Genomic DNA, 24934 nt, shown 5'->3' with positions numbered 1-24934 from the left:
TATAGTGTTTAGAGAGGGAGACTTTTCTACTGAACAAAGGTAAGAAGACCTCATGGGTCATGGTCAGTGAGTTAAACAACACTGTCTCTAGTCATTTCTCCTCTCCCATTTTCACATTTCTTTTTGTTGTTTTCATAATCCATAGGCTTTTCCTTTAGTCCATTTATATAGTCCTAAAACATTATTAAACAAACACAACATTCCCTCCCTGTGTGTGTGTGTGTGTGTGTGTGTGTGTGTGTGTGTGTGTGTGTGTGTGTGTGTGTGTGTGTGTGTGTGTGTGTGTGTGTGTGTGTGTGTGTGTGTGTGTGTGTACTGTAATCTCATGTTTTGTCCACAGAAACCAACAGGAGAGATCAGAGTCAGAGATTCTCAGTGGTCAGTCTTCCGAGAGTCATCAAACAGACCTGGACTCTATATTCAGTGTATGTGGTCCTGTTATCTACATTTGTTTTTGTTTACCTCAAGTAAAGTTGATCTGTCAATTATTCATTATTGTGTTAATGAGAAAGCATTTCTTCTCTTGCTTAACTTATTTACATGATTTATTTTAGTTGCTTGAAGAGAAAATGATGACATTTGTGAAGAACGAGCTGAAGATGTTCAAGAGGATTCTTAGTCCTGAACTCCCAGAAGGCTTTGAGAGTCAAAAGCAGGATGAGGAAGTGGTGGATACTGAAGATGAGAAGCAGGAGAGCAGTGCCAGAGAGGGGGCTCTGAAGATCACACTGCACATCCTGAGGAAAATGAACCAGAAGGAGCTCGCTGACACACTGGAGAACTGTAAGATCTGTCTGCCTCATGTTGAATGCTGTTTTATAACATTTAAAAGCTGTAGCTAAAGTACAGCTAAAGTAGCTGTGTAACTCAATGATATTGTAGCAGCCTTAACACAACACCTAGTGACCTCATCAAGTTGCAGAAGGTATGTGTTGTGTTGATTAATTTAGAGAGAGAGACAGACAGAGAGAGAGAGAGACAACATTAATAATACCATCAATAATACCAATAATAATATAATCAGTCAAACCAGCCTGGAATGCATTATGAAAACATTTACACATTTATACATTCAGTTAAGAGAATAAATGATTATAATTTAAATGTTATAACAGTCCTACAATACTGTAGGCATTAAAACAGATGTAATATTAATATCCTCTGTGTTATTTCTAGATTCAGATGAGCTTGCTGTGATTTGCCAACGTGAACTCAAATCTAATCTAAAGAAGAAGTTTCAATGTGTATTTGAGGGGATCGCTAAACAAGGAAACCCAACACTTCTCAATAAGATCTACACAGAGCTCTACATCACAGAGGGTGGAACAGGAGAGGTCAATAATGAACATGAGCTGAGACAGATTGAGACAACAACCAGGAAACAAGCAAGACCAGAGACTGCAATCAAATGTAACGACATCTTCAAACCCTTAACTGGACAAGACAAACTTATCAGAACTGTGCTGACAAAGGGAGTCGCTGGCATTGGAAAAACAGTCTCTGTGCAGAAGTTCATTCTGGACTGGGCTGAAGGAAAAGCAAATCAGGATGTTCAATTTGTGTTTTCATTCCCTTTTCGGGAGCTGAATTTGATGAAAGGGGACAAACACACTTTGATTGAACTTCTCTATCAGTTCTCAATGGAAACCAAACAATCAAGAATCTCCAACTACGACAAGTACAAAGTTGTGTTCATCTTTGATGGTCTGGATGAGTGCCGACTGCCCCTAGACATCCAGAATAACAAGATCTGTTGGGACGTCACAGAGTCAACCTCAGTGGATGTTCTGCTGACAAATCTCATCAAGGGAAATCTGCTTCCCTCTGCTCTCCTCTGGATAACTACCCGACCTGCAGCAGCCAATAAGATCCCTTCAGGGTGTGTTGACCAGGTGACAGAGGTACGAGGGTTCAATGACCCACAGAAGGAGGAGTACTTCAGGAAGAGATTCAGTGATGAGGACCTGGCCAACAGAATCATCTCACACATGAAGACATCAAGGAGCCTCCACATCATGTGCCACATTCCAGTCTTCTGTTGGATTTCTGCAACAGTCCTTGAACCCATGCTGATACATAAGAGAGAAGAGATGCCCAAGACTCTGACTGAGATGTACACACACCTTGTGGTGTTTCATACCAAACAGAAGAATGAAAAGTATCTTGGGAAAGAAGAGACAGGTCCACACTGGAATAAAAAGAGCATTCTGTCACTGGGAAAACTGGCTTTTCAACAGCTTGTGAAGGGCAATCTGATTTTCTATGAAAAAGACCTGAAAGAGGCTGGCATTGATGTCAATGAAGCCTCTGTGTACTCAGGATTGTGCACACAGATCTTTAAAGAGGAATGTGTTCTGTACCAAGACAAGGTGTACTGCTTCGTTCATCTGAGCATTCAGGAGTTTCTGGCTGCTGTATATGTGTTCCTCTCATTCATCAACAACAATGAGAATCTAATGGACCAACCACAATCAACGTCCAGGAACGTTTTTGCGCTGTTCAGAGACATACCTGAAGTTTCTTTCTACAAGAGTGCTGTGGATAAAGCCTTACAAAGTGAGATGGGAAACCTGGACCTGTTCCTCCGCTTCCTTCTGGGCCTCTCACTGGAGTCCAATCAGAATCTCTTACTAGGTCTACTGACAAAGACAAGAAGCAGCTCACAGAACCATGAAGAAACAGTCAAGTACATCAAGGAGAAGATCAGGGAGAATCCCTCTCCAGAGAGGTGCATCAATCTGTTCCACTGTCTGAATGAACTGAATGACCATTCTCTAGTGGAGGAGATCCAATTCTACCTGAGATCAGGAAGTCTCTCAGAAGAAGAACTGTCACATGCACAGTGGTCAGCTCTGGTCTTTGTGTTGCTGACTTCAGAAAAGGAGCTGGATGTGTTTGACATGAAGAAATACTCCAGATCAGAGGAAGGTCTTCTGAGGCTGCTGCCAGTGGTCAAAGCCTCCAGAGCTGCTCTGTGAGTACATAAAATGACATACAATAACTAATTATTAGGCAGAAATATTCAGTTTAGGAAAAATATGTATTATAATATGTATATAATATTATATTGAAAAACATATTGAAAAAATGCATTGATTTTGACAATAGTATAACAATATGACCATACAATTCTAGGAGACGGAAGATAAATCTATATGTTGTTTGAGAATATGAACCAAATGCATCTACCGTTGACCTTCTACACTACTGGTGTTAAATTAACAGTGTGTTTGTGAAGTCATGATGATCTCTTTGTCAGGCTGTCAGGCTGTGGAGTCACAGAGGAAGGCTGTGCTTCTCTGGTCTCAGCTCTGAGGTCAAACCCCTCACCCCTGAGAGAGCTGGACCTGAGTAACAATGACCTGAAGGATTCAGGAGTGAAGCTGCTCTCTGCTGGACTGGGGAATCCCCACTGCAGACTGGAGACTCTGAGGTCAGTATTCCTGTAGTTGGTCAACAAGTGATAACTGTTCACCAGATCCACATGTGTTTACCAGACACACATAGTCCACACCATATGTGTTTGGACAGTGAAGCTTACAGTTTTACATTTGGTGCTATGCTCCAGCATTTTGGATTTGAGATCAAATGTTTCATATTAGTTGACAGAACAGAATGTCTCCTTTTATTAGAGACTATTCGTATCTGTTTTACCGTTTAGAAATGAAAGCATTTTATGTATCTAGTTCTCCCATTTTATGTATCTAGTTCTCCCATTTTATGTATCTAGTTCTCCCATTTTATGTATCTAGTTCTCCCATTTTATGTATCTAGTTCTCCCATTTTATGTATCTAGTTCTCCCATTTTATGTCTGTACAGTGGCTTGCAAAAGTATTCACCCCCATGGCATTTTTCCTTTTTTTTTTGCCTTAAACCTGGAATTAAAATTGAGTTTTGGGGGTTTGTATCATTTGATTTACAAAACATGCCTACCACTTTGAAGATGCAAAATATTTTAATTGTGAAACAAACAAGAAATTAGAAAAAAAAGAACTTGACCGTGCTTAACTATTCACTCCCCCAAAGACAATACTTTGTATAGCCACCTTTTGCAGCTATTACAGCTGCTAGTCTCTTGGGGAATGTCTCTATAAGCTTGGCACATCTAGCCACTGGGATTTTTGCCCATTTTTCAAGGCAAAACTGCTCCAGCTCCTTCAAGTTGGATGGGTTCCGCTGGTGTACAGCAATCTGTAAGTCATACCACAGATTCTCAATTGGATTGAGGTCTGGGCTTTGACTAGGCCATTATAAAACAGTTACATTTGTACCCTTAAACCACTCGAGTGTTGCTTTAGCAGTCTCAAATCTCTGGAAGACTGAAACAGGGTTCCCTCAAGGATTTCCCTGTATTTAGCACCATCCATCATTCCTTCAATTCTGACCAGTTTCCCAGTCCCTGCCGATGAAAAACAAACCCACAGCATGATGCTGCCACCACCATGCTTCACTGTGGGGATGCGGTTCTTGGGGTGATGAGAGGTGTTGGGTTTGCACCAGACATAGCGTTTTCCTTGATGGCCAAAAAGCTACATTTTAGTCTCATCTAACCAGAGTACCTTCTTCCATATGTTTGGGGAGTCTGCCACATGCCTTTTGGTGAACACCAAACGTGTTTGCTTATTTTTTTTCTTCAAGCAACAGCTTTTTTCTGGCCACTCTTCCGTAAAGCCCAGCTCTGTGGAGTGTACGGCTTAAAGTGGTCCTATGGACAGATACTCCAATCTCCGCTGTGGAGCTTTGCAGCTCCTTCAGGGTTATCTTTGGTCTCTTTGTTGCCTCTCTGATTAATGCCCTCCTTGCCTGGTCCATGAGTTTTGGTGGGCAGCCCTCTCTTGGCAGGTTTGTTTTGGTGCCATATTCTTTCCATTTTTTAATAATGGATTTAATGGTGCTCCGTGGGATGTTAAAAGTTTCAGATATTTTTTTATAACCCAACTCTGATCTGTACTTCTCCACAACTCTGTCCCTGACCTGTTTGGAGAGCTCCTTGGTCTTCATGGTGCCGCTTGCTTGATGGTGCCCCTTGCTTAGTGGTGTTGCAGACTCTGGGGCCTTTCAGAACAGGTGTATATATACTGAGATCATATGACAGATCATGTGACACTTAGATTGCACACATGTGGAGTTTATTTAACTAATGATGTGACTTCTGAAGGTATTTGGTTGCACCAGATATTATTTATGGGCTTCATAGCAAAGAGGGTGAATACATATGCACACACCACTTTTCTGTTTTTAACTTTATTTTTTAAACAAGTCATTTATTTTTATTTCTCTTGACCAATTTGGACTATTTTGTGTTTGTCCATTACATGAAATCCAAATAAAATCAATTTAAATTACAGGTTGTAATGCAACAAAATGGGAAAAACACCAAGGGGGATGAATACTTTTGCAAGGCACTGTAGTTCTACCATTTGAAGAAGTCTTAATTATTTGGACAAATTCACTTATATTGTATTAAAGTAGTCATAAGTTTAGTATTTGGTCCCATATTCCATGCCTGCAGTGATTACATCAAGCTTGTGATTCTACTAACTTGTTGAATTCATTTTGCAGTTTGTCTTGGTTGTGTTTTGGATTATGTTTTTCCTAATAGAAACTGATTGGTGAATAATGTCCTGTCATTTTGGAGTCACTTTACTTGTATTGTCAGTAAGAATAAGAATGAATTGAGAATGATGATGAATGAGAAAGTTACAGAGTCACAAGGATCATATCCCCTCTGTTATTGGTAATGGTGAGAGGTTAGCATGTTTGTTGTAGCCTCTGTTATTGGTAATGGTGAGAGGTTAGCATGTTTTGTTGTAGCCTCTGTTATTGGTAATGGTGAGAGGTTTGCATGTTTTGTTGTCTCTGTTATTGGTAATGGTGAGAGGTTAGCATGTTTTGTTGTAGCCTCTGTTATTGGTAATGGTAAGAGGTTAGCATGTTTTGTTGTAGCCTCTGTTATTGGTAATGGTGAGAGGTTAGCATGTTTTGTTGTAGACTGTTATTGGTAATGGTGAGAGGTTAGCATGTTTTGTTGTATCCTCTGTTATTGTTAATGGTGAGGTTAGCATGTTTTGTTGTAGCCTCTGTAATTGGTAATGGTGAGAGGTTAGCATGTTTTGTTGTAGACTCTGTTATTGGTAATGGTGAGAGGTTAGCATGTTTTGTTGTATCCTCTCTTATTGGTAATGGTGAGAGGTTAGCATGTTTTGTTGTGGCCTCTGTAACTTTCTCACTCATTCTGATTCATGATTTATTCATGATTTTTCTTAATCATGGCATCATCAGAATTACATTTTTAATCGTGAATCACATACAGTTGAAGTCGGAAGTGTACATACACTTAGGTTGGAGTCATTAAAACGTGTTTTTGAACCTCTCCACAAATTTCTTGTTAACAAACTATAGTTTTGGCAAGTCGGTTAGGACATCTACTTTGTGCATGACACAAGTAATTTTTGAAACAATTGTTTACAGACAGATTATTTCACTTATAATTCACTGTAATACAATTCCAGTGGGTCAGAAGTTTACATACACTAAGTTGACTGTGCCTTTAAACAGCATGGAAAATTCCAGAAAATTATGTTATGGCTTTAGAAGCATCTGGTAGGCTAATTGACATAATTTGGATGTATTTCAAGGCCTACCTTCAAACTCTGTGCCTCTTTGCTTGACATCATGGGAAAATGAAAAGAAATCAGCCAAGATCTCAGAAAAAAAATTGTAGACCTCCACAAATCTGGTTCATCCTTGGGAACAATTTCCAAACGCCTGAAGGTACCACGTTCATCTGTTCAAACAATAGTACGCAAGTCTAAACACCATGGGACCACACAGCCGTCATACCGCTCAGGAAGGAGACGCGTTCTGTCTCCTAGAGATTAACTTACTTTGGTGCAAATCAATCCCAGAACAACAGCAAAGGACCTTGTGAAGATGTTGGAGGAAACAGGTACAAAAGTATCTATATCCACAGTAAAACGAGTCCTATATCGACATAATCAAAAAGGTTGCTCAGCAAGGAAGAAGCCACTGCTCCAAAACCACCATAAAAAAAGCCAGACTACGGTTTGCAACTGCACATTGGGACAAAGATTGTACTTTTTGGAGAAATGTCCTCTGGTCAGATGAAACAATACAAGAACTGTTTGGCCATAATGACCATCGTTATGTTTGGAGGAAAAAGGGGGAGGCTTGCAAGCCAAAGAACAACATCCCAACCGTGAAGCCCGGGGGTTGCAGCATCATGTTGTGGGGGTGTTTTGCTGCAGGAGGGACTGGTGCACTTCACAAAATAGATGGCATCATGAGGGAGGAAAATTACGTGGATATATTGATGCAACATCTCAAGACATCAGTCAGGAAGTTAAAGCTTGGTCACAAATGGGTCTTCCAAATGGACAAATGGACAAAGCTCTGACCTCAATCCTAAAGAAAATTTGTGGGCAGAACTGAAAAAGTATTTTTTGAGCAAGGAGGCCTACAAACCTGACTCAGTTACACCAGCTCTGTCAGGAGGAATGGGCCAAAATTCACCCAACTTATTGTGGGAAGCTTGTGGAAGGCTACCCGAAACATTTAACCCAAGTTAAACAATTTAAATGCAATGCTACCAAATACTAATTGAGTGTATGTAAACTTCTGACCCACTGGGAATGTGATGAAAGACATAAAAGCTGAAATTAATCATTCTCTCTACTATTATTCTGACATTTCACATTCTTAAAATAAAGTGGTGATCCTAACTGACCTAAGACAGGGGATTTCTACTAGGATTAAATGTCAGGAATTGTAAAAACTGGGTATTAAAATACCCTCAAATAAAAGGTGACATTATATACTGTCACCTCATGTGAAACATTTGATCTGAAATCCAAAATGTTGGAGTTTAGAGCCACATTTAAAATGTTAGATTCACTGTCAAAATAGATATGGTGTGGACTGTATACTCAATACAATCTAAATCTGATACCTCACTGTCTGTCTTCTGACTGATACTGCTTTTAAACTGGTCTGGTCAGTCTACTCAAATATTTGTACTATATATGTTACTATCTGCAGGCAATACTTTGATCATTTGTCATTTTTAATGATGATACATTAATTTACGAATAGATATGGAAGGTTTCAGGACACTGATATCTGAATATGTAGAAAAATTATACTGCCACTATTTTCACCACCAAAGCATAGCAGTGTGATTGTAATATGATTTGACTCTTTGCAGGCTGTCAGGCTGTGGAGTCACAGAGGAAGGCTGTGATTCTCTGGTCTCAGCTCTGAGGTCAAACCCCTCACACCTGAGAGAGCTGGACCTGAGTAACAATGACCTGAAGGATTCAGGAGTGAAGCTGCTCTCTGCTGGACTGGGGAATCCCCACTGTAAACTGGAGACTCTGAGGTCAGTATTCCTGTAGTTGGTCAACAAGTGATAACTGTTCACCAGATCCACATGTGTTTACCAGGCACACATAGTCCACACCATATGTGTTTGGACAGTGAAGCTTACAGTTTTAAATGTGGTGCTATGCTCCAGCATTTTGGATTTGAGATAGAATGTTTCATATTAGGTGACAGTACAGAATGTCACCTTTAATTTGAGGGTATTTTCATACATAGCTGTTTTACTGTTAAGAAAGGAAAGCACTTTATGTATTTAGTTCTCCCATTTGAAAAAGTTGTACATATTTGGACAAATTCACTTATATTGTATTAAAGTAGTCATAAGTTTAGTATGTGGTCCCATGTTCCATGCCTGCAGTGATTACATCAAGCTTGTGATTCTACAAACTTGTTGAATTCATTTTGCAGTTTGTCTTGGTTGTGTTTTAGATGATGTTTTTCCTAATAGAAACTGATTGGTGAATAATGTCCTGTCATTTTGGAGTCACTTCATTTGTATTGTCAGTAAGAATAGAAGATTTTTCTGAACACTTCTACATTCATGTGGATGCTACCATGATTATGAATAATCATGAATGAATCGTTAATGATGATGAATGAGAAATTTACAGAGGCACAAAGATCAGACCCCCTCTGTTATTGGTATTATTCTGTATACTTCTGGCCCTTCTTTGGACACTGTGTTAACTAACCTCCAGACGAGCTTCAATGCCATACAACTCTCCTTCCGTGGCCTCCAACTGCTCTTAAATACAAGTAAAACTAAATGCATGCTCTTCAACCGATCGCTGCCTGCACCTGCCCGCCCGTCCAGCATCACTACTCTGGACGGTTCTGACTTAGAATATGTGGACAACTACAAATACCTAGGTGTCTGGTTAGACTGTAAACTCTCCTTCCAGACTCACTATAAGCATCTCCAATCCAAAGTTAAATCTAGAATTGGCTTCCTATTTTGCAACATACCATCCTTCACTCATGCTGCCAAACATACCCTTATAAAACTGACCATCCTACCGATCCTCGACTTCGGTGATGTCATTTACACAATAGCCTCCAACACCCTACTCAATAAATTGGATGCTGTCTATCACAGTGCCATCCGTTTTGTCACCAAAGCCCCATATACAGTGGGGGGAAAAAGTATTTGATCCCCTGCTGATTTTGTACGTTTGCACACTGACAAAGAAAGGATCAGTTTATAACTTTAATGGTAGGTTTATTTGAACAGTGAGAGACAGAATAACAACAAAAACATCCAGAAAAACTCATGTCAGAAATGTTATAAATTGATTTGCATTTTAATGAGGGAAATAAGTATTTGACCCCCTCTCAATCAGAAACATTTCTGGCTCCCAGATGTCTTTTATACAGGTAACGAGCTGAGATTAGGAGCACACTCTTAAAGGGAGTGCTCCTAACCGCAACTTGTTACCTCTAAAAAAGACACCTGTCCACAGAAGCAATCAATCAATCAGATTCCAAACTCTCCACCATGGCCAAGACCAAAGAGCTCTCCAAGGATGTCAGGGACAAGATTGTAGACCTACACAAGGCTGGAATGGGCTACACGACCATCGCCAAGTAGCTTGGTGAGAAGGTGACAACATTTGGTGCGATTAATCGCAAATGGAAGAAACACAAAAGAAATGTCAATATCCCTCGGCCTGGGGCTCCATTCAAGATCTCACCTCGTGGAGTTGCAATGATCATGAGAACGGTGAGGAATCAGCCCAGAACTACACGGGAGGATCTTGTCAATGATCTCAAGGCAGCTGGGACCATAGTCACCAAAAAAACTATTGGTAACACACTACGCCGTGAAGGACTGAAATCCTGCAGCGCCCGCAAGGTCCCCCTGATCAAGAATACATATACATGCCCGTCTGAAGTTTGCCAATGAACATCTGAATGACTCAGAGGACAACTGGTGAAAGTGTTGTGGTCAGATGAGACCAAAATGGAGCTCTTTGACATCAACTCAACTCGCCGTGTTTGGAGGAAGAGGAATGCTGCCTATGACCCCAAGAACACCATCTCCACCGTCAAACATGGAGGTGGAAACATTATGCTTTGGGGGTGTTTTTCTGCTGAAGGGACAGGACAACTTCACTGCATCAAAGGGACGATGGACGGGGCCATGTACCGTCAAATCTTGGGTGAGAACCTCCTTCCCTCAGCCAGGGCATTGAAAATGGGTTGTGGATGGGTATTCCAGCATGACAATGACCCAAAACACACAGCCAAGGCAACAAAGGAGTGGCTCAAGAAGAAGCACATTAAGGTCCTGGAGTGGCCTAGCCAGTCTCCAGACCTTAATCGCAAAGAAAATCTGTGGAGGGAGATGAAGGTTCAAGTTACCAAACGTCAGCCTTGAAACCTTAATGACTTGGAGAAGATCTGCAAAGAGGAGTGGGACAAAATCCCTCCTGAGATGTGTGCAAACCTGGTGGCCAACTACAAGAAACGTCTGACCTCTGTGATTGCCAACAAGGGTTTTGCCACCAAGTACTAAGTCATGTTTTGCAGAGGGGTCAAATACTTATTTCCCTCATTAAAATGCTAATAATTGTACAACATTTTTGACATGCGTTTTTCTGGATTTTTTGCTGTTATTCTGTCTCTCACTGTTCAAATAAACCTACCATTAAAATTATAGACTGATCATTTCTTTGTAAGTGGGCAAACGTACAAAATCAGCAGGGGATCAAATACTTTTTCCCCCACTGTACTACCCACCACTGCGACCTGTACACTCTCGTTGTCTGGCCCTCGCTTCATACTCGTCACCAAACCCACTGGCTCCAGGTCATCTACAAGACCCTGCTAGGTAAAGTCCCCCCTTATCTCCGCTCACTGGTCACCATAGCAGCACCCACCTGTAGCACGCGCTCCAGCAGGTATATCTCCCTGGTCACCCCCAAAGCCAATTCCTCCTTCGGCCGCCTCTCCTTCCAGTTCTCTGCTGCCAATGACTGGAACGAACTACAAAAATCTCTAAAACTGGAAACACTTATCTCCCTCACTAGCTTTAAGCACCAGCTGTCAGAGCAGCTCACAGATTACTGCACCTGTACATAGCCTATCTATAATTTAGCCCAACTACTACCTCTTCCCCTACTGTACTTATTTATTTAGCTCCTTTGCACCCCATTATTTCTACTTTGCACTTTCTTCTACTGCATATCTACCATTCCAGTGTTTTACTTGATATATTGTATTTACTTTGCCACCATGGCCTTTTTTTGCCTTTACCTCCCTTATTTCACTTCATTTGCTCACATTGTATATAGACTTATTTTTCTACTGTATTATTGACTGTATGTTTGTGTAATACCCTTGTTTGAACCAAGTATTGAGTTTATTTGTTATAATTAATTGGTATTATATTTAAAAGATGATTGAATTGCTCCTAAACTGTAATGTTGTTAATGCATTATGCTTTTTGAAGAAATATTTATTTAATGTATAAGTGAATAGTTTGTTTTACTTTGAAGTTTAAGTTCTGACCAATAAGGTCGCTTGTTAAGTTGTGGCCAATGGGAGTTGACCTGGTTAACGGGAGGGAAAAAGACGTTGATGAAAGGATGGTCGTTTTACCTCAGGACGGTTGGTGAAGAAAAATTATAAAATAAGACGACAGAACTACAACAAAACCCATAGCTACTAAGACATGAAGGGAAATACATGTTTTATTTAATAAAAGAGTTGTTATAATTTAGTTAAAACTTAGAAAAGACTGAAGCTACCGTCTCGTCGTGGAGGTATTAGCCAGCCTAGAGGTTAGCCTAGCATCGTGTGACACCGGGAGATAATTGCTTGGGAAGCTTAACGAGTTCGTGTTGCCATGGGGATATCGGTTACTAAGGAGGACTGTCTGCATGGGGAGCTGTGTTGCCATGGGGATATCAGTTACTAAGTAGTACTCTCTGCATGGGTAGCTGTGCTGCCTTGGACTTGGTGAGGAAGCCTGCATGGAACTGCCATACTTCGCTGAGGGAATATCTACCAAGTCGTGAGTAACCACAATGTGAGGTGCTTAATTTGGACACGGGTTGTGCACAACTCATTGGGGTTTATTATTATTTTTATTTCTTTTTGATGTTGTGTCTGAACATGTATTTGTGTTTGAAAATGTTTTAATACACATATGGAACGTTATGTATGTTGCCTTGGTGGAGTCATTAATTGTTTCAATTTAATGCATGGGATGGTTTATCCTGATTCAATAACAGAAACCTATAATCATTTCATCTGAAGTTAATACCCTATTGTCATAACCCTAGATAGTTTACAATAGGAATTCTTATTGGAGATGTCCTTCTCACCTAACATCCCATGCTGCTGAGATACTCTACATATGTTAATATTGTGAGAGTCATATTCAAGCCTGGTGAGAGGGTTACATTTGTTTAACTCCATGTATAACTCTGTGTTGTTATATGTGTCGAACTGCTTTGCTTTATCTTGGCCAGGTCGCAATTGTAAATGAGAACTTGTTCTCAACTTGCCTACCTGGTTAAATAAAGGTGAAATAAATAAATAAATTGGTAATGGTGAGAGGTTAAATCAAATCAAATTTATTTATATAGCCCTTCGTATATCAGCTGAAATCTCAAAGTGCTGTACAGAAACCCAGCCTAAAACCCCAAACAGCAAGCAAAGCATGTGAAAGAAGCATGGTGGCTAGGAAAAACTCCCTAGGAAAAACTCCCTAGAAAGGCCAAAAACCTAGGAAGAAACCTAGAGAGGAACCAGGCTATGAGGGGTGTCCAGTCCTCTTCTGGCTGTGCCGGGTGGATATTATAACAGAACATGGTCAAGTTGTTAAAATGTTCATAAATGACCAGCATGGTCAAATAATAATAATCATAGTAGTTTTCGAGGGTGCAACAAGCACGTCCGGTGAACAGGTCAGGGTTCCGTAGCCGCAGGCAGAACAGTTGAAACTGGAGCAGCAGCATGGCCAGGTGGACTGGGGACAGCAAGGAGTCATCATGCCAGGTAGTCCCGAGGCATGGTCCTAGGGCTCAGGTCCTCCGAGAGAAAGAAAGAAAGAGAGAAAGAGAGAATTAGAGAGAGCATATTTAAATTCACACAGGACACCGGATAAGACAAGAGAATACTCCAGATGTAACAGACTGACCCTAGCCCCCCGACACATAAACTACTGCAGCATAAATACTGGAGGCTGAGACAGGAGGGATCAGAAGACACTGTGGCCCCATCCGATGATACCCCCAGACAGGGCCAAACAGGCAGGATATAACCCCACCCACTTTGCCAAAGCACAGCCCCCACACCACTGGAGGGATGTCTACAACCACCAACTTACCGTCCGAAGACAAGGCCAAGTATAGCCCACAAAATCTCCGCCAAGGCACAACCCAAGGGGGGCGCCAACCCAGACAGGAAGACCACGTCAGTGACTCAACCCACTCAAGTGACGCACCCCTCCCATGGACGGCATGGAAGAACACCAGTATGCCAGTGACTCAGCCCCTGTAATAGGGGTAGAGGCAGAGAATCCCAGTGGAAAGAGGGGAACCGGCAAGGCAGAGACAGCAAGGGCGGTTCGTTGCTCCAGCCTTTCCGTTCACCTTAACATCCTCATCATTTATCGCCCTCCAGGTTCCCTTGGAGAGTTCATCAATGAGCTTGACGCCTTGATAAGTTCCTTCCCTGAGGATGGCTCACCTCTCACAGTTCTGGGTGACTTTAACCTCCCCACGTCTACCTTCGACTCATTCCTCTCTGCCTCCTTCTTTCCACTCCTCTCCTCTTTTGACCTCACCCTCTCACCTTCCCCCCCTACTCACAAGGCAGGCAATACGCTTGACCTCATCTTTACTAGATGCTGTTCTTCCACTAATCTCATTGCAACTCCTCTCCAAGTCTCCGACCACTACCTTGTATCCTTTTCCCTCTCGCTCTCATCAAAAACTTCTCACTCTGCCCCTACTCGGATGGTATTGCGCCGTCCCAACCTTCGCTCTCTCTCTCCTGCTACTCTCTCCTCTTCCATCCTATCATCTCTTCCCTCTGCTCAAACCTTCTCCAACCTATCTCCTGATTTTGCCTCCTCAACCCTCCTCTCCTCCCTCTCTGCATCCTTTGATTTTCTCTGTCCCCTATCCTCCAGGCCGGCTCGGTCCTCCCCTCCTGCTCCGTGGCTCGACGACTCACTGCGAGCTCACAGAACAGGGCTCCGGGCAGCCGAGCGGAAATGGAGGAAAACTCGCCTCCCTGCGGACCTCGCATCCTTTCACTCCCTCCTCTCTACATTTTCCTCTTCTGTCTCTGCTGCTAAAGCCACTTTCTACCACTCTAAATTCCAAGCATCTGCCTCTAACCCTAGGAAGCTTTTTGCTACCTTCTCCTCCCTCCTGAATCCTCCTCCCCCTCCCCCCCCCCCTCCTCCCTCACTGCGGATGACTTCGTCAACCATTTTGAAAAGAAGGTTGACGACATCCGATCCTCGTTTGCTAAGTCAAGCGACACCGCTGGTCCTGCTCACACTGCCCTACCCTGTGCTTTGACCTCTTTCTCCCCTCTCTCTCCAGATGAAATCTCGCGTCTTGTGACGGCCGGCCGCCCAACAACCTGCCCACTTGACCCTATCCCCTCCTCTCTTCTCCAGACCATTTCCGGAGACCTTCTCCCCTACCTCACCTCGCTCATCAACTCATCCTTGACCTCTGGCTACGTCCCTTCCGTCTTCAAGAGAGCGAGAGTTGCACCCCTTCTGAAAAAACCTACACTCGATCCCTCCGATGTCAACAACTACAGACCAGTATCCCTTCTTTCTTTTCTCTCCAAAACTCTTGAACGTGCCGTCCTTGGCCAGCTCTCCTGCTATCTCTCTCAGAACGACCTTCTTGATCCTAATCAGTCAGGTTTCAAGACTGGGCATTCAACTGAGACTGCTCTTCTCTGTGTCGCGGAGGCTCTCCGCACTGCTAAAGCTAACTCTCTCTCCTCTGCTCTCATACTTCTAGACCTATCTGCTGCCTTTGATACTGTGAACCATCAGATCCTCCTCTCCACCCTCTCCGAGCTGGGCATCTCCGGCGCGGCCCACGCTTGGATTGCGTCCTACCTGACAGGTCGCTCCTACCAGGTGGCGTGGCGAGAAGCTGTCTCCGCACCACGTGCTCTCACCACTGGTGTCCCCCAGGGCTCTGTTCTAGGCCCTCTCCTATTCTCGCTATACACCAAGTCACTTGGCTCTGTCATATCCTCACACGGTCTCTCCTATCATTGCTATGCAGACGACACACAATTAATCTTCTCCTTTCCCCCTTCTGACAACCAGGTGGCGAATCGCATCTCTGCATGTCTGGCAGACATATCAGTGTGGATGACGGATCACCACCTCAAGCTGAACCTCGGCAAGACGGAGCTGCTCTTCCTCCCGGGGAAGGACTGCCCGTTCCATGATCTCGCCATCACGGTTGACAACTCCCTTGTGTCCTCCTCCCAGAGTGCTAAGAACCTTGGCGTGATCCTGGACAACACCCTGTCGTTCTCCACTAACATCAAGGCGGTGACCTGATCCTGTAGGTTCATGCTCTACAACATTCGCAGAGTACGACCCTGCCTCACACAGGAAGCGGCGCAGGTCCTAATCCAGGCACTTGTCATCTCCCGTCTGGATTACTGCAACTCGCTGTTGGCTGGGCTCCCTGCCTGTGCCATCAAACCCCTACAACTCATCCAGAACGCCGCAGCCCGTCTGGTGTTCAACCTTCCCAAGTTCTCTCACGTCACCCCGCTCCTCCGCTCTCTCCACTGGCTTCCAGTTGAAGCTCGCATCCGCTACAAGACCATGGTGCTTGCCTACGGGGCTGTGAGGGGAACGGCACCTCCGTACCTTCAGGCTCTGATCAGGCCCTACACCCAAACAAGGGCACTGCGTTCATCCACCTCTGGCCTGCTCGCCTCCCTACCTCTGAGGAAGCAAAGTTCCCGCTCAGCCCAGTCAAAACTGTTCGCCGCTCTGGCACCCCAATGGTGGAACAATCTCCCTCACGATGCCAGGACAGCGGAGTCAATCACCACCTTCCGGAGACACCTGAAACCCCACCTCTTTAAGGAATACCTGGGATAGGATAAAGTAATCCTTCTAACCCCCCCCCCCCTTTAAAGGATTTAGATGCACTATTGTAAAGTGTTTGTTCTACTGGATATTATAGGTGAATGCACCAATTTGTAAGTCGCTCTGGATAAGAGCGTCTGCTAAATGACTTAAATGTAAAAATGTAAATGTTCACACTCCTGGGCCAGACTATACTTAATCATAGGACCTACTGAAGGTTAGCATGTTTTGTTGTATCCTCTGTTATTAGTAATGGTGAGAGGTGGTGAATGGTGAATGGTGAGAGGTTAGCATGTTTTGTTGTAGCCTCTGTTATTGGTAATGGTGAGAGGTTAGCATGTTTTGTTGTAGCCTCTGTTATTGGTAATGGTGAGAGGTTAGCATGTTTTGTTGTAGCCTCTGTTATTGGTAATGGTGAGAGGTTAGCATGTTTTGTTGTAGCCTCTGTTATTGGTAATGGTGAGAGGTTAGCATGTTTTGTTGTAGCCTCTGTTATTGGTAATGGTGAGAGGTTAGCATGTTTTGTTGTAGCCTCTGTTATTGGTAATGGTGAGAGTTTAGCATGTTTTGTTGTAGGCTCTGTTATTGGTAATGGTGAGAGGTTAGCATGTTTTGTTGTAGCCTCTGTTATTGGTAATGGTGAGAGGTTAGCATGTTTTGTTGTATCCTCTGTTATTGGTAATGGTGAGGTTAGCATGTTTTGTTGTAGCCTCTGTTATTGGTAATGGTGAGAGGTTAGCATGTTTTGTTGTATCCTCTGTTATTGGTAATGGTGAGGTTAGCATGTTTTGTTGTAGCCTCTGTTATTGGTAATGGTGAGAGGTTAGCATGTTTTGTTGTAGCCTCTGTTATTGGTAATGGTGAGAGGTTAGTATGTTTTGTTGTATCCTATGTTATTGGTAATGGTGAGAGGTTAGCATGTTTTGTTGTATCCTCTGTTATTGGTAATGGTGAGAGGTTAGCATGTTTTGTTGTAGCCTCTGTTATTGGTAATGGTGAGAGGTTAGCATGTTTAGTTATAGTCTCTGTTATTGGTAATGGTGAGAGGTTAGCATGTTTTGTTGTAGCCTCTGTTATTGGTAATGGTGAGAGGTTAGCATGTTTTGTTGTAGCCTCTGTTATTGGTAATGGTGAGAGGTTAGCATGTTTTGTTGTAGCCTCTGTTATTGGTAATGGTGAGAGGTTAGTATGTTTTGTTGTATCCTCTGTTATTGGTAATGGTGAGAGGTTAGCATGTTTTGTTGTAGCCTCTGTTATTGGTAATGCTGAGAGGTTAGCATGTTTTGTTGTATCCTCTGTTATTGGTAATGGTGAGTGGTTAGCATGTTTTGTTGTAGTCTCTGTTATTGGTAATGGTGAGAGGTTAGCATGTTTTGTTGTAGCCTCTGTTATTGGTAATGCTGAGAGGTTAGCATGTTTTGTTGTATCCTCTGTTATTGGTAATGGTGAGTGGTTAGCATGTTTTGTTGTTGCCTCTGTTATTGGTAATGGTGAGAGGTTAGCATGTTTTGTTGTAGCCTCTGTTATTGGTAATGGTGAGAGGTTAGCATGTTTTGTTGTAGCCTCTGTTATTGGTAATGGTGAGAGGTTAGCATGTTTTGTTGTAGCCTCTGTTATTGGTAATGGTGTTAGGTTAGCATGTTTTGTTGTAGCCTCTGTTATTGGTAATGGTGAGAGGTTAGCGTGTTTTGTTGTAGCCTCTGTTATTGGTAATGGTGAGACGTTAGCATGTTTTGTTGTAGCCTCTGTTAATGGTAATGGTGAGAGGTTAGCATGTTTTGTTGTAGCCTCTGTTATTGGTAATGGTGAGACGTTAGCATGTTTTGTTGTAGCCTCTGTTAATGGTAATGGTGAGAGGTTAGCATGTTTTGTTGTAGCCTCTGTTATTGGTAATGGTGAGAGGTTAGCATGTTTTGTTGTATCCTCTGTTATTGGTAATGGTGAGAGGTTAGCATGTTTTGTTGTATCCTCTGTTATTGGTAATGGTGAGAGGTTAGCATGTTTTGTTGTAGCCTCTGTTATTGGTAATGGTGAGAGGTTAGCATGTTTTGTTGTAGCCTCTGTTATTGGTAATGGTGAGAGGTTAGCATGTTTTGTTGTAGCCTCTGTTATTGGTAATGGTGAGAGGTTAGCATGTTTTGTTGTAGCCTCTTTAACTTTCTCACTCATTATTTTTCATGATTCATTCATGATTTGTATTAATCATGTTATCATCAGGATTCATTTAGTAGTGTTTAGAAACATGTTATCTACTCACTTATACAGAACATTTCTACAGTCAGCATCCACCATTTTATTATTGGGCAAAACACAACCAAAACAAACTGCAAATGCGTCAATGTCACCTCATATGAAACATTTGATCTGAAATCCAAAATGTTGGAGTATAGAGCCACATTTAAAATGTTTGCTTCACTGTCAAAATAGATATGATGTGGACTGTATACTCAATACAATCTAAATCTGATACCTCACTGTCTGTCTTTTGACTGATACTGCTTTTAAACTGGTCTGGTCAGTCTACTCAAATATTTGTCCTTTACATGTTTCTATCTGCAGGCAAAACTTTGATAATTTGTCATTTATAATAATGATACATTAATTTACGAATAGATATGGCAGGTTTCAGGACACTGATATCTGAATATGTTGAAAAATGATACTGCCACTATTTTCACCACCAAAGCATAGCAGTGTGATTTTAATGTGATTTGACTCTTTGCAGGCTGTCAGGCTGTGGAGTCACAGAGGAAGGCTGTGATTCTCTGGTCTCAGCTCTGAGGTCAAACCCCTCACACCTGAGAGAGCTGGATCTGAGTAACAATGACCTGAAGGATTCAGGAGTGGAGCTGCTCTCTGCTGGACTGGAGGATCCCCACTGCAGACTGGAGACTCTGAGGTCAGTATTCCTGTAGTTGGTCAACAAGTGTTTTGTTGTATCCTCTGTTATTGGTAATGGTGAGAGGTTAGCATGTTTTGTTGTAGCCTCTGTTATTGGTAATGGTGAGAGGTTAGCATGTTTTGTTGTAGCCTCTGTTATTGGTAATGGTGAGAAGTTAGCATGTTTTGTTGTAGCCTCTGTTATTGGTAATGGTGAGAGGTTAGCATGTTTTGTTGTAGCCTCTGTTATTGGTAATGGTGAGAAGTTAGCATGTTTTGTTGTAGCCTCTGTTATTGGTAATGGTGAGAAGTTAGCATGTTTTGTTGTAGCCTCTGTTATTGGTAATGGTGAGAGGTTAGCATGTTTTGTTTTAGCCTCTGTTATTGGTAATGGTGAGAGGTTAGCATGTTTTGTTATATTCTCTGTTATTGGTAATGGTGGGAGGTTAGCATGTTTTGTTGTAGTCTCTGTTATTGGTAATGGTGAGAGGTTAGCATGTTTTGTTTTAGCCTCTGTTATTGGTAATGGTGAGAGGTTAGCATGTTTTGTTATATTCTCTGTTATTGGTAATGGAGAGAGGTTAGCATGTTTTGTTGTAGCCTCTGTTATTGGTAATGGTGAGAGGTTAGCATGTTTTGCTTTAGCCTCTAACTTTCTCTCTCATTATTATTCATGATTCATTCTTGATTTGTATTAATCATGTTATCATCAGGGTTCATTTAGTAGTGTTTAGAAACATGTTATCTACTCACTTAGACAGAAAATTACTCCAGTCACAATCCACCATTTTAATATTTGGCAAAACACAACCAAAACACAACCAAAACAAACTGCAAGTGCAATCAACGAGTTTGAGTCACAAGCTTAAAATGTAATCATTGTGTTCAAGGAATATCAGACCAAATACTAAACGTTTGACTATGACCATTTCAAATAGGGGGACTAGATACATAAAGTGCTTTCATTTTTCTAAATGGTGAAACAGATATGTATGAAAATATCCTCAAATAAAAGGTGACATTATATACTGTCACCTCATATGAAACATTTGATCTGAAATCGAAAATGTTGGAGTTTAGAGCCACATTTAAAATGTTATCTTCACTGTCAAAATAGATATGGTGTGGACTGTATACTCAATACAATCTAAACCTGATACCTCACTGTCTGTCTTTTGACTGATACTGCTTTTAAACTGGTCTGGTCAGTCTACTCATATTTGTACTATACATTTCTCTCTCTACAATTAATAGTGTGATCTTTTATAATAATTATACATTCATTAATTTATGAATAGATTGTGGCAGGTTTCAGGACACTGATGTATCTGAATATGTAGAAAAAATATACTGCCACTATTTTCACCACCAAAGAATAGCAGTGTGGTTTTAATATGATTTGACTCTTTGCAGGCTGTCAGGCTGTCTAGTCACAGAGGAAGGCTGTGCTTCTCTGGTCTCAGTTCTCAGTTCAGCTCTGAGGTCAAACCCCTCACACCTGAGAGAGCTGGACCTGAGTAACAATGACCTGAAGGATTCAGGAGTGAAGCTGCTCTCTGCTGGACTGGGGAATCCCCACTGCAGACTGGAGACTCTGAGGTCAGTATTCCTGTAGTTGGTCAACAAGTGATAACTGTTCACCAGATCCACATGTGTTTACCAGACACACATAGTCAACACCATATGTGTTTGGACAGTGAAGCTTACAGTTTTAAATTTGGTGCTATGCTCCAGCATTTTGGATTTGAGATGTTTCATATTAGGTGACAGTACAGAATGTCACCTTTTATTTGAGGGAATTCATACATATCTGTGTTACTGTTTAAATATGAATAGTGAATAATAACGAATAACAAAGTTATAGAGGCACAAAGATCAGAATAAATGCTAACCTCGGTTATTGGTAATGGTGTGAGATTAGCATGTTTTGTTGTAACCTCTGTTATTGGTAATGGTGAGAGGTTAGCATGTTTTGTTGTATCCTCTGTTATTGGTAATGGTGAGAGGTTAGCATGTTTTGTTGTAGCCTCTGTTATTGGTAATGGTGGGAGGTTAGCATGTTTTGTTGTAACCTCTGTTATTGGTAATGGTGAGAGGTTAGCATGTTTTGTTGTAACCTCTGTTATTGGTAATGGTGAGAGGTTAGCATGTTTTGTTGTATCCTCTGTTATTGGTAATGGTGAGAGGTTAGCATGTTTTGTTGTAGCCTCTGTTATTGGTAATGGTGAGAGGTTAGCATGTTTTGTTGTATCCTCTGTTATTGGTAATGGTGAGAGGTTAGCATGTTTTGTTGTATCCTCTGTTATTGGTAATGGTGAGAGGTTAGCATGTTTTGTTGTAGCCTCTGTAACTTTCTCACTCATTATTATTCATGATTCATTCATGATTTGTATTAATCATGTTATCATCAGGATTGATTTAGTAGTGTTTAGAAACATGTTATCTACTCACTTAGACAGAAAATTATCCAGTCATCATCCACCATTTTATTATTGGGCAAAACACAACCAAAACAAACTGCAAATGCAACCAACTAGTTTACAACCAAACACTAATATTTTGACTACTTTAATACGATATAAATGAATTGGTCAGAATACTTATGACTTCTTTAAATAGGGGGACTAGATACATAAAGTGCTTTCATTTTTCTAAATGGTGAAACAGAAATGTATGAAAATATCCTCAAATAAAAGGTGACATTATATACTGTCACCTCATATGAAACATTTGACCTCAAATCCAAAATGTTGGAGTTTAGAGCCACATTTAAAATGTTATCTTCACTGTCAAAATAGATATGGTGTGGACTGTATACTCAATACAATCTAAATCTGATACCTCACTGTCTGTCTTTTGACTGATACTGCTTTTAAACTGGTCTGGTCAGTCTACTCAAATATTTGTACTATACATGTTTCTATCTGCAGGCAAAACCTTGATAATTTGTAATTTATATTATGATACATTAATTTATGAATAGATATGGCATGTTTCATGACTGATATATCTGAATATGTTGAAGAAATATACTGCTACTATTTTCACCACCAAAGAATAGCAGTGTGATTTTAATATGATTTGACACTTTGCAGGCTGTCAGGCTGTCTAGTCACAGAGGAAGGCTGTGCTTCTCTGGTCTCAGCTCTGAGGTCAAACCCCTCACACCTGAGAGAGCTGGACCTGAGCTACAATCACCCAGGAGACTCAGGAGTCAGACTGCTCTCTGCTGGACTGGAGGATCCACACTGCAGACTGGAGAAACTCAAGTATGTAGAGGGTTTATGTCAATGTTCATATCAGACATGTTTGACTTTTCAGGCTAGTTAAGACAAACATTCTGACCACCACTTGGACAAAGTTGTGTGTGTCCTGTGTGTGTCCTGTGTGTGTCCTGTGTGTGTGTGTGTGTGTGTGTGTGTGTGTGTGTGTGATTGTCTTGTGTGTGTATGTGTGTGTCCAAGTGTGAAACACACATACACACACACACAGGACATACACACACACAGGACACACAGGACACACACACACACACAGGACACACACACACACACACACACAGGACATACACACACACACACAGGACATACACACACACAGGACATACACACACACACACACAGGACATACACACACACACAGGACACACACACACACACACAGGACACACACACACACAGGACACACACACACGACACACACACATACAGGACATACACACACACACACAGGACACACACACACAGGACATACACACACACACACAGGACATACACACACACACAGGACATACACACACACACACACACACACACAGGACATACACACACACACACACACAGGACATACATACACACACACACACAGGACATACACACACACACACACAGGACACACACACACACACACACACACACAGGACATACACACACACACACAGGACATACATACACACACACACTGGACATGCACACACACTGACCACACACACCCACTCACACACACACTGGGCGCACACACACACACAGGAAAAATACACAGGACACACACACAGGACACACACACAGACACACAAACTTGACGCACACACTGGACTCGCACACACACTGGACACATACAAACACACACGACACACACGATACACACACACTGGACTCACACAAACACTGGACTCACACACACACTGGACTCACACAAACACTGGACTCACACACGCACTGGACACAAACACTGAAAACGTTCTTACCAACGCTTGACCAGTGCGTGTTTGTGTCCAGTGCGTGTTTGTGTCCAGTGCGTGTTTGTGTCCAGTGTGTGTGTGTGTGTGTGTGAGTTCAGGTGTATCCCTCAATGACTGTCTGTTTTTCTGCTTACCGCTACAGTGTGGAACATGGTGGAGAGAACAGAATGAAACCTGGACTTAGAAAATGTGAGTGTTGACTGCTGTGAAGAATATGACTAAGAATAAGTCTTAATTCAAGTTAAGTCAAAGACCACCATCATTACTGACTTGGTCATATTAAATATCAGCTGTATTTCTACAGAAGCAGAAATCAGGGACACCAACGTTTACAAAGAGTTGCTTTGACAGTGTGTGTGTGTGTGTGTGTGTGTAATTAATGTGAATAAGTGTGTTTCATATTACCATACAGTATAACATATGATCATTCAACAAGTCTCAAGTTACCTTAACTTCTCCTTTTGATACCTAGAAACATCTACATTAAATGAATTAGTGAAAAGTGAGTTAACATTCTAATGTGAATGATGATGATTTCTAATATTGTGTCTGGTTTCATCCATCAGATGTCTGTGATCTCACACTGGACCTAAACACAGTAAACAGACTCCTCTCTCTGTCTGAGGAGAACAGAAAGGTGACCTGTAGGAGAGAGGAGCAGCGGCATCCTGATCACCTAGAGAGGTTTGAGGTCTGGGAACAGGTGCTGTGTAGAGAGGGTCTGACTGGGCGCTGTTACTGGGAGGTAGAGTGGAGTGGGGAGGCTGATATAGGAGTGACATATAAAGGAATCAACAGGAGAGGAGGGGGTAAGGACTGTTGTCTTGAATGTAATGACAAGTCCTGGAGTCTGATCTGCTTTGACAACAGATACTCTGCCTGTCACGATAATAATCTCACTACCATAGACGTCCCCTCCTCCAGCTCCCACAGAGTAGGAGTGTATCTGGACTGGTCAGCCGGCACTCTGTCCTTCTATAGAGCCTCCTCTGACACACTGACCCACCTGTACACATTCACCTCCACATTCACTGAGCCCCTCTATCCAGGGTTTAGGGTTCATTATGTTGATTCCTCAGTGTCCCTGGAAATAATAACCTGACACACACACTGGACACACACACTGGACATTCACACACAGTGGATACACACATGCTGGACACACAGGACACACACTAGACAAACACACACACACACACACACACACACACTAGACAAACACACACACACTAGACAAACACACACACACACTAGACAAACACACACACACACACTGGACAAACACACACACACACACTGGACACACAAACACACA

General features: G+C 42.1%; 1 protein-coding gene across 1 annotated transcript; it reads left to right on the top strand.

Moving 5' to 3' along the window:
• Positions 1-563: 563 nt before the first annotated feature.
• LOC115186400 (NLR family CARD domain-containing protein 3-like) lies at positions 564-24808 on the top strand (the record flags this gene model as incomplete). The annotated part of the gene is made up of 5 exons (XM_029746044.1): positions 564-783; positions 1183-2974; positions 8226-8399; positions 19225-19345; positions 24197-24808. Coding segments are annotated over 5 exons (2832 nt in total), but the record flags the coding sequence as incomplete, so codon positions are not given.
• Between the last annotated feature and the right edge of the window lie 126 nt (positions 24809-24934).

The sequence above is a fragment of the Salmo trutta genome, unplaced genomic scaffold (genome assembly GCF_901001165.1).
Source record: "Salmo trutta unplaced genomic scaffold, fSalTru1.1, whole genome shotgun sequence".
Taxonomy (NCBI): Eukaryota; Metazoa; Chordata; class Actinopteri; order Salmoniformes; family Salmonidae; genus Salmo; species Salmo trutta.
The sequence above is the reverse complement of the archived record's forward strand: the minus strand, read 5'-3'. Positions and strand labels throughout refer to the sequence as shown.